This window comes from Rhincodon typus, chromosome 1, assembly GCF_021869965.1.
Source record: "Rhincodon typus isolate 14 chromosome 1, sRhiTyp1.1, whole genome shotgun sequence".
In the NCBI taxonomy this organism is placed as follows: domain Eukaryota; kingdom Metazoa; phylum Chordata; class Chondrichthyes; order Orectolobiformes; family Rhincodontidae; genus Rhincodon; species Rhincodon typus.
In genome coordinates this window covers 4,620,286-4,636,880 of record NC_063332.1, presented here as the reverse complement: position 1 = coordinate 4,636,880, position 16,595 = coordinate 4,620,286, and the positions used below count along the sequence as shown (strand labels likewise).

Sequence of the window (16,595 nt, the reverse complement as noted above, 5' to 3'; positions counted from 1 at the left end):
TTAAACTCCATCTGCCATCTCTCTGCCCAAGTTACCAACAGATCTATTTCTTGCAGTATTCTTTGACTCTCCGCATCGCTATCCGCAATTCCACCAACCTTTGTGTCATTGGAGAGGTATGCACTTCTATAGGATACCCAGCAGTACTGCCCTAAGAGTTATTTTGTAGCATCTCCCAAAACTACAAACATCAGCATTTTAAAGGACAAGGGAAGAAGTGCACGGGAACAACACCTTCAAAGACCCTTCCAAGTCAAGCATCATTCAACTTGGAAATATAATTGCTGATACTTCAATCATCATTGGGTCAAAAACCTGGAACTCTGTCTACTGTTGCAGTCCATAAGGAAGGCCCCTTCATCACAATCATTTGATGGGCAGTAAGTGACAGGCTTGCCAACAGTGTCCCTATCCAGCTTACTGTATTTTCATTTTAATTCATTCATGGGATGAAGCTATCTCTGATTAGTTCAGCCATTTATTGCTCATCCCAATTAAAAATAAACCACATTGTTGGAAGTCTGGAGTCACATACAGATCAGAGCTACTAAGGATGTGGGGAGGCGATCGCCCAGTGGTATTATCGTTGGACTATTAATCCAGAGACCCAGATAGTGTTCTGGGGACCCGGATTCGAATCCCGCCACGGCAGATGGTGGAATTTGAATTCAATAAAATATCTGGAATTAAGAATCTAATGATGACTGTGAATCCATTGTCGATTGTCAGAAAAACCCATCTGGTTCACTAATTAATGTCCTTTAGGGAAGGAAACTGCCATCCTTACCTGGTCTGGCCTACGTGTGACTCCAGACCCACAGCAATGTGGTTGACTCATAATTGCCCTCTGGGCAATTAGAGATGGGCAATAAATGCTGCCTGGCCAGTGATGCCCTCATCCCGTGAATGAATAAAGGGAAAAAAAAGGATGTCAGGTTTTAGATGTTGGTGTGTTCACCGAGCTGGAAGGTTTGATGGCTGTTGTCTTGCCTTCACAGGAGGCTTCACAGCACTGAGGACGTCCCCTAGTAAGAGGATGAAACGTCTGCTATCAAACATCCCAGCTTGGCGAACACACCAACATCTACAACCAGCACCCGAGCTACAAATCTTCACTCAAACCCTGAATGGCATGTTTTCCTCTCTAAAGAACATGAGTAAACCAGGTTGGTTTTCAATGCCAATTGACAGCGGTTACATTGTCCTCATTAGGCCAGCTATATATTAGTAGCTTTGAAAACACAAAATTCACAATTTCATTAACGACTTGGATAATGCCAAAAAGTCAAACATCCAAATTAGGTGACAACACAAAATTGGGCAGCATTGTAGATAGTGTTGATGACAGCATAAAACTATAACAGGAAATTGACAGATTAGGTGACTGGGCAAATCTGTAGCAGATGGATTTTAATACAAGCAAGTGTGAGGTTATCCATTTCTGATCGAAAAAGGATAGATCAGGGTATTTTAAGAAGGCACAAAGTTATATACAGTGACTGTCCAACAAGATTCGGGTTTCAGTTGCACAGCTTTTTAAAATGCCATGAACAGATGCAGAAAATAGTCAAGAAGGCTAATGGAATGCTGGCTTTCATTTCCAAATGGCTGGAGTATAAGTATTCAGATGTTATGCTGCAGTTATACAAAATTCTAGCTGCACCCCACTTACAGCATTGTGAGCAGATCTGAGCACCACACCTTAGGAAGGGTGGCCTTGGAGGGAGTTCAATGCAGGTTTACAAGGGAGATACTTGGACTTCAGGGTTTAAGTTATGAGGAGAAATCAGACTAATTATGCCCATATTCTCTAGAATTTGGAAGGTTAAGGGGTGATCTAATTGAGGTCTTCAGGATATTAACAGGGAAAGACAGGGTAGATAAAGATAAACTATTTCCACTGATTGAAGATTCTAAAACCACAGAACACAGTCTCAGAATTAGGGCCAGACCATTCAGGAGAGATGTTACAAAGCACCTCTACAGGCAAAGAGTCGTGGAAGTTTGGAACTCTCTTCCTCAAACAATGCTAATTCAATTGTCACATTTAAATCTGAGAGACACATTGTTATTAAGTAACGGTATCAAGGGATATGGGCCCATGGCAGGCATATAGCATTAGGCCACAGATTGGCCATGATCTTATGAAATGATGAAGTAGGCTTGAGGTGCTGAATGGCCTACTTCCGTATCTATGTTCTGAAAACACCAATGATATCAGAAGGAATTGGATGCTGTCTCTCTGTGGGGTACATAGCTCCTGTTTAAAGTACATTCTAAAAACATTTTCATTCAGCATGGTGTGTAAATTAGAGAAGTTTCCCAAATAGCCCTGCCCCGTTTTCGTTCAGTGTAGCTACAGTGCATCTTCAGCCTTTCCTAAAAAATTGTCACATCACTCACCGCCTCCCGCAATAACCACCTCTTTGTTCTCTGCCACTCACCACTCTCTTCTCTCAACTCTCCTGCCTGTGGCCTTCTATCCTGGTCTTCATGCCTCTATTAACCTTCCTGTTTGTTGCTTTTCCCACTCCTATATCTCCCTGACAGCCTGCTCATCTCTTCCTTCAGCTTGTCTGGAATTCAGAAGAGTGAGGGATGATTTGACTAAAGCTTACAAGATCTTGAATAATCTTGACAAGGTGGACGTGGAAAGTATCTTTTCTTTTGTGGGTCAGTCCAGAACTAGGGACACTATTTACAAATTAGCAGGCCACCTTTTCAGGTAGAGATGAAGGGAAGTTTTTATTTCCCATAGAGGACTGTGTGACTTTGAATCTCTGCTTCAGATGGTGGGAAGGTGGAATCATTGAATATTTTTAAGGTGGAAGTAGATAGTTTCTTGTTAGACATGGGAATTAAAGGTTATCGAAGGTTGAGCGTACAAGACCCTGGTGTATTGTGTACAATTCTAGGCACATTACAGGAAGGATGCAAATGCATTGGACAGAGTGTAGAAGAGATTTATAAGATTGTTCCTGAGATGAGACACTTCAATTGTGAGGTAAGATGGAAAATTTGAAACTGTTTTCCTCCAAGAGAGAAGGCTAAGAAGAGATTTGGTAGAAATTCTTAAAATCATGAGGGACCTGGAAAGAGTGGATCAGGTGAAACTGTTTCCACTCATAAACGGATTGAGAACCAGAAGTGTTTTGCAAAAAAAAGCAATTGTGATTTGAGAAAAGACTTTTCACGTAGTGAGTATTTGAGTCTGGAATGCACTGCCTGGAATTATGGTGGAGGGAGATTCAACTGAGGCAGTCAAGAAGATGTGCAGGTTTACAGGGAAAAGGCAGGAGATTGGCATTGTTAAAATGCAGGGAGCTAGTCTAGACACGGTGGGCCGAATCACCTTCTTCTGCACCTTAACAGTTTTAGAATTCTGTGATTCACTTACGACTGGTTGTAGCAGTATTGCAGAACTTTGGCCAGATCCATTATTTAACATGCATAAATTCCTATGTTGCACCTCCACCAGGATGGCAACTTATTTTTTTTACTAAGAACTGACTCTATCTTGCATGCTCTCTTACTGTTCTTAGTATACCAGTAGTGATTCCCCCCTGTTTTATCATGATGGTAGAGTGGGGGTATGCTAGACATGAGATTAAAAATTGTAATTCAACACAATATTACTGGAGCTGATGGTCCAACTCACCTCGTAGATAACAAAAATACGTAAAGACAATTTACAACTGAGCACCAAATAACTCTTGACTCCTTCAGTAATCACTGTTTACCAGTAGATGTCACCTTCTGCAACAAAAAAATCCAAAAAATGGATGCTGGAAGTCACAAGTAAAAACAGAAATTGTTGGAAAATCTCAGTTCTGAAGAAGGATCATTGGGGTTGTAGACTTGTTCGCCGAGCCGGAAGTGATGTCAACTACCCCAGCAAACCGAGGCATATAAATAACAAGTGGGACAGAACACCAACACTTCACCAGAGGCACACTGATGATGTTACCTAGCGTCTGCAACCAAACATACCAGCTCGGCGAGCAAATCTACAACCTCATCCGCAACCCGAGCTACAAATCTTCTCAAAAACTTTCAGGGTCATTGGACCTGAAACGCCAACTCTTCTTTCTCTCCACAGATACTGCCAGATCTGCTGAGTTTTTGCAGCAATTTCTGTTTTTGTTTCTCAATTTTTGCAATATTTCTTACAGAACCCACTTGATAGCTCCTGACATTAAACAAGCTATTGGCTCAGGAGGCAAATGTGGGTATCCAGAAATGACTCATCTTTTCAATTAACAGATGCAGTCACACTGGCACACTGGTTGTGTTCTTCCATTATTTGGGGTTCAACTAATATTTTGGACCTATACTTTATATTGCTTCTTTTTATTTTGAAGTGGATAATGAGCCATTCTGCGAGGAAGAGAATATTAATGGGGGGAAGGGAGATATTGTACGGAATGGAAGTCCTATAAAAGAATGAGTGATGAAGAGGTTAGCCTGACCTCAGTCATTGGTAATATTTTACAGTCCATTAATAAGGGACAACTGCATCATACTTAGAACTGCACGGTAAAATAGGGCTGAGTCAGCACGGCTTCATTAAGGGGAGAGCATGCCTGACAAATCTGTTGGAATTCTTTATGGAGATAATAAACAAGTTAGACAAAGGAGAGCCAAAAGGTGTAATCTATTTGGATTTCCAGAATGTCGTTGATAAGGTGTCACAAACGTGGTTGCGAAATAAGATAGCGTCAGGGGCAAGGTACTGGCATGGATAGAAGATTCGCTGACGAGAAAAAGGCAGAGAGGAGCGATAAAGGGGGTCTTTTTCAGGATGGCAGCCAATAACTAGTGGAGTTCTGCTGGCTTTTTCCTAGGATGGAGGTAGCTCTTACGAGGGGGCATAGTTTTAAAGTGAGTGGAAGTAGATATAGGGGAGACATCAGAAGTAGGTTCTTTACTCAGAGAGTGGTCGGGGCGTGGAATGCATTGCCAGAGAGGGTAGTGGAGTCGGCCTCATTAGGGGCATTTAAGCAGCTATTAGATAGGCATATGGATGATAGTATAAAGTAGGGGTGGTGGTGAGATAGACCTTAGGATTAGGGTAAAAGTTCAGCACAACATCGTGGGCCGAAGGGCCTGTATTGTGCTGTACTGTTCTATGTTCTGTGTTCTATGAGTCAGTGTTGGAACCACAACTATTCATGTTATACATTAACGATCTGGGCAAAGGAACTGAAGACATTGTTGCTCAGTTTGCAGATGAAACAAAGACAGGTGGAGGGTCAGGTAGTGTTGAGGAAACTGGGAGGCTACAGAAGGAGTTTGGACAGGCTAGAACAGCGGGAAAAGATGTGGCAGATGGAATACAAAGTTTGAAAGTGTGAGATTATGCACTTTGGTGGGAAGAATAGAGGTGTAGACTACTTTCTAAATGGGTGAAGGCAAGTGAGTTTGGGGTCATAGTTTGGGATTCTCTTAAGGTTAACATGCAGGTTCAGTTGGCATTTAGGAAAGCAAATGCAATGTTTGCATTCATTTCGAGAGGGCTCGAATATAAGAACAGGAAGGCTCTTACATTGCTAAGACTGTTTAAGGCTCCAGTCAAACTGCACTTGGAATATTGTGAGCAGTTTTGGGCCCCGTATCTAAGGAAGGATGTTCCAGAAGAATTTTACAAGAATGATCCAAGGGATGAAGCACTTGTCATATGAGGAGTGGTTAGGGACTCTGGGTCTGTACTTGATGGAGGTTAGGCGGATGTGCGTTGTCTCATTGAAACTTATGAAAACACTGAGAGGCCTGCTTAGATTGGATGTGAAGAAAATGTTTCCACCAGTAGGAGGGACTAGGACCTGGGGCCACAGGCTCAGAGTAAGGGGATGATCCTTTAGAAGTGAGATGAGGAGGAATATCTTCAGCCAAGGGTGGTCAACCTTTGGAACTCATTGCTACAGAAGGTTAGGGAGGCCAAGTGCATTTAAGACAGTGATTGGCAGGTTCTTGGTGGGTAATGAGATCAAAGGTTATGCAGTGAAGGCAGGAGAAGGGGTTTAAGAAACATATCAGCCATGATTGAATGGCTGAGCAGACTTGATGGGCTGAATGGCCTAATTCTATATCTTATGGTCTAAAAGCAGGATCGTAGTGTCTACATTAGGTGAAACACATTGAGGTAGGCAGATGGCAATAGCTTGAATACTGCAGAGTGGGAAATAGTGTCATTAATTGTCATTTTGGCACTGTTAGGATATCATGAGGAGTGCCGGAGTGTAGCGTGTGAATTACGTAGAATATACCGAGATGTATAATCTACGTAAGTCAAACTAGTCCAGAAGGTTTCACATAAATTTTATATATCTCACCTCAGCCTGTTTATCTTTCTATTTTGTCTTTCACATTCATTTGGTCACCTATTGGAAAGTATTAGCTGTTAAGCCTCAACCACCTCCTGCAATTTTTATTCTCTCAATAAATAAATTTCTCCGCATTTCTCTAGTGTTGTCATTAGCTAAAACAGAAAACTTTGAGGAGTATTGACAACAGTCATATTCAAAATGAGGAGAGAAGGAGAAAGAAACCAGCTAGGTTTGGCAAAATGGTGGTCAAGAACGAAGGAATCATAGGGATCTACAGCACAGAGAAAGGCCCTTTGGCCCAATGAGTCTGCTCCAAGGAAAACAACCCCAGTTTGTCCAATCTCTCTTCAGAACTGAAGCTCTCCAGCCCAGGCAACATTCTGATAAATTTCCTCTTCACCCTCTCCAATGAAATCACATCCCTTCGATAATGTGGATTCCTGAACTGCACACAATACTCCAGCTGTGACATAACTAACATTTTATGCAGTTCCAGTATCACCTCCCTGCTCTTAAACTTTATGCCTCCAGTAATAAAAACAAGTATATTATGTGTTTTTTAACTGCCTAATGCCTGAAGGGACTGCTGTCCAAGGTCATACCAAGGTCCCTCAGATCCTTGGTGTTTCCCAGGGTCCTACCATTCAGCATGTATTTCTTGCTTTGTTTATCCTGCCCGAGTGCATCACCTCACACTCCTGACTAAACTTCATTTGCCACTGATTAGCTCATTTAACCAGACCATTTAAGCCCTCCTGTAATCTAAAGCTATCTTCCTCACTATTTACCACCCCACCAATTTCAGTATTGTGTGCAAGCTTGCTGATCAAAAGTCCTATCAGTTAGACTGTTCACAATCTGATTCTCTAACACTGTCAAAAGCATGTTCTACATACGGTGATTTACTCAAGACATGGTTACAAAGCCAAACAATTGTCCTTACCTGCCAAAAAACAGTAGTCCCCAATGTCTGCTGAGGGAGGAGAAGGCCAACCACCTAGAGAGAGCAGAGGGACTGATTAGACGGTGAACCATATATGAACTGTATTGGATTGCTTAAAATATAGATGTACGGTTCAAATGAATATAAGTCTTCTGCCTTCCACGCACTCTTGATTCATTCCTGGTCAATGAACACCTCTGTTGCAAAGTTGGGTAGAGTATTTGATGTTTATAAAATGATAGGGGAGGAGAGTGTGTGGTCCTTTTAAAAGATGATGTGTTTTTTAGGCTTGGAGATTTTAAAAAAATGTTTGCAGGCAGCAGCAGTTGTAGAGTTCTTGAAATTGAAACATTGTATTAAAAGGCTATACTGTTAGCAGGCTGAGCAGCATTTTTACCAAGACAACAGGTTTTTGAATTTAGCCAATTAATTTAATCCAGGCCCTCAATACCAAAACCCAACTGAAGTTAAATCTAATGGTTTTGACAACTTAGGACCAATCCTATTGTTAGAAATTATTAGGCCATCAAGGGTATAAAAGAAGATGGCATTGAAAATCAGTGTGAGAGTCAACTGTCATCTGCTAAGAGAACAGCTCTCAGCTATCAAAGAAAGAGTCACTGGCTTGCACAGAATTCTCTAAGCTCTCAGAAAACCATCATCTAAACTAAAGGTACAGTGGCACTCTTAGCTTAAATTTCCAGACACAAGAATTCGATGGAGAAAGTTGTTTCCGACCAAGGATTAGTGGAGAGAGTGCAGAGCATTTCGCATGATGTACCCTGGCAGTAATTTCAAGAGATCAAGTTTTAATTTAATTTATTTTTTCCATATCATTACAATTTTGTTTTATTCAGGATTAGTTAGTAGTTAAGTGGGTGTTGCTTGGTTTGTTAGTAGTTCTGTTAATTTGCTCACTGTTAGAGTTAGATAAATAAATTGTTACTTGTTGATTACAGAGTGAGTGAAAGAATTTTATTTTGTTTAACCACTCCTTTATAATAGATTGGGAGGTGAGAGGCAGGTTATACCACTTTTTATACTTCCTTCAAAAGATTTTGAGGCAAGGCGAGCTTCTCTGGGTGTTTCGGTTTGAGTTATCAGAGGGGTTTCGACTTCTGATTCATAACATCTCTCATTTAAAATTTTTATGCTTGTGTTAAAATCCCTTTGCCATCACTACCTCTATAAAATTCCCTCTCAGAGAACTCTGCACACTTCTTACTCCGGCCTCTTGAACATCCCAATGGTCACACAAATGGCAGCCATGCCTTTAGCTATCTGGGTCTAAGTGTCTGCAATCTTCCAATTCTTCCACCTTTACAAAACTGATGAAAAAAAACTACCTCCAGGGTTTTAGTCACCCCTCCTAATATCACCTCCTTTGGCTCAAGGAGAGTTTCTTGCATTAAAAGCAATAAAAACAAATTATCCAAAATCCAAAAGCTAGAATGTATGAAAACTGGACATTTTTGTTTTCTATGAAATCAATCACACATTCAGGGGTGGACATCCACATGCAATATTGGTATTCACATCATAAGACTGTTCCACAAATCAGCATTTTAGTTTCTTTGCATCTATCAAAAAGGGGCTCAATGTCTGTTTTGCGGTCGACCTCTTTAAATGTACTTGATGTGCTCTGATTGCAGCTACCAAGGATGGAGGACAACCTAAGCAATAAAGGGATAATTTCCAACCTCTAACACAAAAGGTAACGATAATTGCCTGATTACAAAGGCAGGTGGTGAAATACTGCATTAAAAACATCTGCATCTGGCCAATGGTCACCCCATTTCTGCTCATTACTTCTCCACAAGGGTAGCTTTGATATGCCCTATTTCGGTGTATCAAGCTTACATTATGAACAAATGGCTAGGGCTGTATTTGCAAGGTTGCTAATAGGGCTGATCGTGTTCCCCTCAGAATTGTAGGAATTCCAACAGATATACTAACCAGTGAATATCAGCATGTGCTAGACAGGAATAGTTAATCCACTGACTGATTTCTCAACTTGTGCATTGAGGAATGGAGCTTGGTTTGACTGGTCAATTTCAAAGGTGAATTTGAGCAGAGGATGAAGCCTACTAAGGTGTTTAAGGAAATTCTCAGATGAAGGTGTGGATTCAAATATAGTAAATGTTTCATCTACAACTTGGAAGTATGCAAGAGATAGGAAGTTAGTGGTCATTCCACTGAGAACACACCTCTCACGCACACACAGCTGTGCTGAAACTGAACTCAACCGTGTGAGTTGGTAAGCTCACATGTATGATGAAAACAGATGCAAACATAAGTGGCACATCTATATTGCCATGATATTGTGGCCTAATAAAAATGTCAATGGCTTAGTGGTATGTTTGTTTAAGACTAAAATGTCAAAAAAATGCCTTGTTGTTTGCAGGAAAAAAGAACATATTCACATATTACGCTTTTAATCCATGAGGAAATTGCTCTGGTGACAGCCAATCGCTGCTGCATTCCTGTGAAAACGCCCCACCAGAGCTGATCTGCCTGGTGTGCATTTAATCAGTTAACTACGGCTTGACAATTAATAATTCCAGCTGTGTCTCTTCAACCATCATCCAAACAAGCAGCATCCTCTTCTCAGGCTGTATAAATTATTGTTTCTGTCCTGAATTTCTCTTTCATGCATTTCAGTCCTAATAAATGCAAAATAAAAAGCTACAATTTCATGTCTCTCTTCAGCAATATATGTCTTTTCTTACATAAGATGTAATTTGAGAGTCTAGTTGGGGCAGTTCTTTTGTCTAAGGGCAAAAATCTAATTGGAGAGACTAAAGTGAGACAAGGATTTTGAAGGAGATAGTAAATTCAAGAAATTTATAGAGGAAAAGAAAGTTGGAGAGAATGGTTAGTTGGAAGGACATAGGGTGTGATGAAAGTTGTGTTAGATCATTTTTGGGATTTGGGACTTTTTTTTAAGAAGGGTGTATGTACTTTATAAAAACATCTTCACAGATTTGACCAAACAGTTCAGAAAATAATTCTGACAGGGACCTAAGTACCTCAGCTCCAAACAGACGTTTGACCACACTTAAGTGCCTAGCAAACTCCTGCAGTGTCAACAGATGTTTATACAGACTTCAGAACAGAAGATTCAGAGCTTTAAGTTTAGAAGAAACCTGAAGTTCAATTCAGAAAGTAAATTAGTTTCTCTTTGCAAGGGAACCAAGTTGTTTCCTATAACAGAATCACTTGTTTGTCTTCTTTTATGTAATAAACTGATGTTCTGTTGTTACAGAAAATCAGCAGCATTGTATAAACATGTTTCAGTGACCAATCACCATGTTAACTAACTAACAATAAATAAAATTAAACAGAAAAGCTATCAAGTCAGGTTTCATTCTGGGATCTCATTTGTCCAGCATACCATCATTTGGGATCACAACAGTGATTGAGTGTATTTTGCAGAAGGAGGTTGATAATAACGTTTTTAAGTTAGGACCTGAAGACAGAGAAACATTTAAGTTTCAGAGGCCATGGGGTCAAGAAGCCAAGTGGGTGGCTACTATTTTATTGTGAATGGGCCAATGAAGCAGTGGTTGCATTTCATTGGTGAGATGAACTCAGAGAAGCCAAGGGGAGATAGAAGAGAAACCAGACGAGGGCTTGAGCAAGAGGAAGTGTGGTGTACGTTTGGTAGGCATAGGGAAATAAGAACAGCAGGAGCACAACAGATAGTTTCAATCTGTGAAGAAAAAATCAGAGTTAACATTTCGGATCCAGTGACCCTTCCTCAGAACCTGAAACGTTAACTCAGATTTTTTCTTCACAGATGCTGCCAGACCTGCTGAGCTTTTCCAGCAATTTCTGTTTCTGTTCCTGATTTACAGCATCCACAGTTCTTTCAGTTTTTATTTAGATGGTTTCAATCATTATGGCAAAGAATTGATGACCATCTCCTGTTGAAGGTGCCAATCAAAGAGGAGAAGAAAAATTTAAGATGGTGATTTAGTGTGCAGTGAATAAATCATGGTTTTTATTTTCACAAATAAGTGCTGGATGTAAAAGGTGATTTGGTTCTGACCACTACTGAAGTAGGCAATATCCCTGTGGTACTTACCAGTCATGCATCTCAAGTATGATGGATCAATGCAGGTGGCATCATCAATTGTAGATTTTATTGGTACACAAAGTTAGGGGATGAAAATTGTCACTAGAGGATTGGTTAACTAACAGTAAGCTTAGAGTTGGGATAAATGAGTGCTTTTCTGGTTGGCGATCAGTGACTAATGGTGTGCCTCAGGGAACTGTGTTAGGATTGCAATTGTTTACAATTTACATCAATTATTTGGAGTTGGGCACCACGTGTAATATGTCAAAGTTTGCAGATGACACTAAGCTGAGTGGTAGAGCAAAGTGTGCAGAGGACTCTGAAAGTTTGCAGAGGGATATGGACCATTTAAGAGAGTGGGCAAAGGAGATGGAGATGGAGTAGATGGAGTACGATGTTGATAAATGTGAAGTTATCCATTTTGGTAGGAACAACAGTAAAAAGGACTATTATTTAAATGATGAAAAATTGCAGCATGCTGCTGTGCAGAGGGACCTCGGTGTCCTTCTGCATGAATCAAAGAAGGTTGGTTTGCAGGTACAACAGGTAATTAAGAAGGTAAATGGAATTTTATCCTTCATTGCCAGAGGAATTGAGTTTAAAAGGAGGGAGGTGATGTTACAGCTGTATAGGATGCTGGTGAGGCCACACATGGAGTGCTGCGTGCAATTTTGGTCTCCTTATTTGAGAAAGGATGTACTGGCACTGGAGGGGGTGCAGAGGACAGCCACTAGGTTGTTTCCAGAGTTGAGAGGGTTGGCATATGAGGAGAGACTGAGTAGACTGGGATAATATTCATTTGAATTTAGAAGAATGAGGGGGGGTCTTACAGAAACATATAAAATTATGAAGGGAATAGATAATATAGAAGCAGGAAGGTTGTTTCCACTGGCGGGTGAAACTAGAACTCGGGGGCATAGCCTCAAAATAAGGGGGAACAGATTTAGGGCTGAATTGTGGAGGAACTTCTTCACCCAAACAATTGTGAATCTGTGGAATTGCCTGCCAGTGAAGTAGTTGAGGCTTCCTCATTGAATGTTTTAAAGCTAAGACGGATAATTTTTTGAACAGTAAAGTAACTAAGGGTTATGGTTAGAGGGTGGGTGAGTGGAGCTGAGGCCACAAAAAGATCAGCCATGATCTTACTGAATGGTGCAGCAGGCTCGAAGGCCAGATTGCCTCCTCCTGCTCCTGGTTATGTTTTTATGTACCAGGAAATCACTGACATTGTAAATACATAAAGTCTTTACCAAGGTGCATCTTATAAATACTTACAATTGGGGTCCCAAAAGGAATATAACCTGCAAAAACGGAATAAACAGGCATTAACATGTCTTTTTACGATCTGTTTCTCATTTATTTATTCACTATTTATTCACTTGTGGGACGTGGACTTTGCTGGCTGGGCCAGCATTTATTGCTTGTCCCTAGTTGCTCTTGGGGAGGTAGTGGTAAGTTGTTTTCTTGAACTGCTGCAGTACATGTGCTATTGGTGAATGAGTTCCAGGATTTTGACTCAATGACACTGAGGGAGTGGCAAAATATTTCCAAATCAGAATGTTGTGTGGTTTGGAGGGGAATTTTTAGGTGGTGGTGCTCCTATGTATGTGTTGCTCTTGTCCTAGATGAATGTCCCTGGTGTGGAAGGTGCTGTCTAAGGATCTTTGGTGAATATTTGCAGTGCATCTTTTAGATAATACAAATTGTTGCTACTGAATATTGGTGTTTTGTCCTGGATGGTGTCAAGCTTCTTGAGTGGTAGTGGAGCTATGCACATACAGGCAAGTAGGGAGTATTCCATTACACCATTAACTTATATCTTGTAGATGGTGGGCAGGTTTTGGGGAGTCAGGAGGCAAATTACTTGCAGCAGGATTCCTAGCCTCTGATGTGCTCTTGTAGCCGCAGTATTTATATGGCTAATCCAGTTAAGCTTCTGGTCAATGGTAAACCCCATGGTGTTGATAGTGGGGAATTCAGTGATGATAATGCCATTTAATGTCCAGTGGTGGTGGTTGGACTGTCTCTTTTCGATTCTTCCATACCCCAGGATTCTAGACTCCAGTCCTTTGAATTACATTGGATTGCATATGCTCTAGACGATGAACCCCTTCACCCAATAAACATAAGAACATAAGAATATAAGAACTAGGAGCAGGAGTAGGCCATCTGGCCCCTCGAGCCTGCCCCACCATTTAATAAGATCATGGCTGATCTTTTTGAGACTCAGCTCCACTTACTCTTAATTCCTTTACTGTTCAAAAATTTATCTAGCCTTGCCTTAAAAACATTCAGTGAGGTAGCTTCAACCGCTTCACTGGGCAGGGAATTCCACAGATTCACAACCCTTTGGATGAAGAAGTTCCTCCTGACCTCAGTCCTACATCTGCTTCCCTTTATTTTGAGGCGATGCCCTCTAGTCCTAGTTTCACCTGCTAGCGGAAACAACCTCCCTGCCTCCACCTTATCTATTCCCTCTTCGATCTGTTTGTTTCCTCTCCACCTATCCTCTCCTCTATCCCTCTTCTATCCGCCTCCCACTCTCTCCCTATTTATTTCAAAACCCCCTTCCCCTCCCCCTTTTCTGATGAAGGGTCTAGGCCCGAAACGTCAGCCTCTCTGCTCCTATGATGTTGTCTCGGATTCTCCAGCATCTGCAGTTCCTACTATCTCCCTTCATAATCTTATATGTTTCTATAAGATCTCCCCTCATTCTTCTGAATTCCAATGAGTATAATCCCAGTCTACTCAGTCTCTCCTCATAATCCAACCCTCTCAACTCTGGAATCAACCAAGTGAATCTCCTCTGCACCCCCTCCAGTGGTAGTATATCTCTTCTCAAGTAAGGAGACCAAAACTGCACACAGTACTCCAGGTGTGGCCTCACCAGGACCCTATACAGCTGCAGCATAGCCTCCCTGTTTTTAAACTCCATCCCTCTAGCAATGACAGACAAAATTCCATTTGCCTTTTTAATTACCTGCTGCACCTGCAATCCTACTTTTAGCGACTCATGCACAAGGACACACAAGTCTGTCTGCACAGCAGCGTGCTGCAATTTTTTACCATTTAAAACATAGTCCATTTTGCTGTTATTCCTACCAAAATGGATGACCTCATACTTATCAACATTGTACTCCATCTGCCAGGCCTTTGCCCACTCACTTAGACTATCTATATCCCTCTGCAGACTTTCAGTGTCTTCTGCACACTTTGCTCTACCACTCACCTTAGTGTCATCTGCAAATTTTGACACATCACACTCAGTCCCCAACTCCAAATCATCTATGTAACTTGTAAACAATTGCGGTCCCTACACTGATCCCTGAGGCACACCACTAGCCACTGACCGCCAAACAGAAAAGCACCCATTTACCGCTACTCTTTGCTTTCTACTGGTCAACCAATCCTCTATCCATGCCAATACATTACCTGTAATACCGTGCAACTTTATCTTATGTAGCAGCCTTTGGTGTGGCACCTTGTCAAATGCCTTCTGGAAATCCAGATACACCACATCCACAGTTTCCCCATTGTCCACCATGCAAGTAATGGCCTCAAAGAATTCCACCAAATTAGTTAAACATGACCCATGAACCCATGCTGGGTGTTTCCAATGGGAGAATTTATATCCAGATGTCTTGCTATTTCTTCCTTAATGATAGATTCAAGCATTTTCCCCACTACCGAAGTTAAGCTAACTGGCCTATAGTTACCTGCTTTTTGTCTACTTCCTTTTTCAAACAGTGGCGTCACATTGGCTGTTTTCCAATCTACAGGAACCACCCCAGAGTCCAGTGCATTTTGGTAAATAATTAGTAGTGCATTTGCTATTTCCTCCATCACCTCTTTTAGTACCCTGGGATACATTTCATCAGGGCCAGGAGACTTGTCTACCTTTAGCCCCATTAGCTTGCCCAGCACTGCCTCCTTAGTGATAATGATAGCGTCTAGGTCCGCGCCTGCTATAACCTTCTTGCCATTAGTTTTCGGCATGTTATTTGTGTCTTCCACTGTGAAGACCAACACGAAATAACTGTTTAATGTCTCGGCTATTTCCTCATTCCCAGTTATTAAATTGTCCTTCTCATCCTCTAAAGGACCAATGTTTACCTTCGCCACTCTTTTACGATTTACATATTTATAGAAACTTTTGCTGCTTGTTTTTATATTCCGAGCTCGTTTACTCTCATAATCTATCTTACATTTCTTTATAACTCTTTTTTTGTGGCTTTCTGTTGGCCTTTAAAGATTTCCCAGTCTACTAGTTTTCCACTAATCTTTGCTTTTTTGTATGTGTTTTCTTTCAATCTGATACTTTCCTTTATTTCCTTGGACATCCATGGCTGGCTCTCTCTTTTCCTACAGTTCTTTCTTATCGCTGGAATATACTTCTGCTGAACATTTCAGTTTGTAACCTCCTAACGTGTGTTGTATTTTTCCACTCATGCAGCCATTGTTGCACTGATTTGCAGTGATCTGATTAGCAAGGCAGTGAGTACTGCGACATCGTCTGAGCAGGAAATCAATGTCCCAATCTAAAGTTACTGAACCATCAAATTTTAAATCCCAGATTTTGATTTATTTCTTTGTAAATTTTCTCACTTCTTGCCAAGAAAACATGGACCTCTCACTTTGATACACTTCCATTAGCATTCCAGTTCACCTGACTGACCATTGTTGAAGTAAAAATGGTCAGTGAAAGTTCACAGGTTATGTTTCACCGTAGAAGCGCATCAACAATGCACAGAGCTGACCTCATCTATCAGCTTTCATTGTTAATTTTGTTAATCAGAATAGCCCAAATATGAATAAGTTTTTTTCTGCCACTGATATCACAACCACTAATTTTCAAGTTCTACAAGATCATAAGAAAAAGGAACAAGAGAAGGCTGTTTGGTCCCTCTAGCCTGTTTCACCATTCAATAGGATCATGGCTGATCTGACACTTGTCATGTCCACTTTCCTGCCTTTATCCCATAAACTTTCATTCCCCGAATGATCAAGAATCTATCTGTTTCAGCCTTAAATATACCCAAGGTCTCTGCCCCCATAGCTCTCTGCAGCAAGGAGTTCCAAAGACGCACAAGCCTCTGAGAGAACAAATTCCTTGTTTTGTCAATCTTCTCAAACCCCTTCTACATATTACTGCTCCAGATAAATTTATTACTGCTTCTAACTGACTGAATGTCATGAGCTGCAAGACAATTTTGTACTGAAACATTGAGAACAAATGGGTACTGCTGGG

General features: G+C 41.0%; 1 protein-coding gene across 1 annotated transcript in view; it reads right to left on the bottom strand.

Moving 5' to 3' along the window:
* sfxn5b (sideroflexin 5b) overlaps positions 1-12,679 on the bottom strand; it is a 183,071-nt gene extending 170,392 nt beyond the window's left edge. Inside the window, exons 1-2 of the mRNA XM_048600776.1 lie at positions 12,623-12,679; positions 7,270-7,323 (exon numbers count right to left, since the gene is read on the bottom strand). Coding sequence (XP_048456733.1) covers positions 7,270-7,323; positions 12,623-12,679 — 111 coding nt within the window. The remainder of the gene's footprint in view (positions 1-7,269; positions 7,324-12,622) is intronic.
* Positions 12,680-16,595: the final 3,916 nt, after the last annotated feature.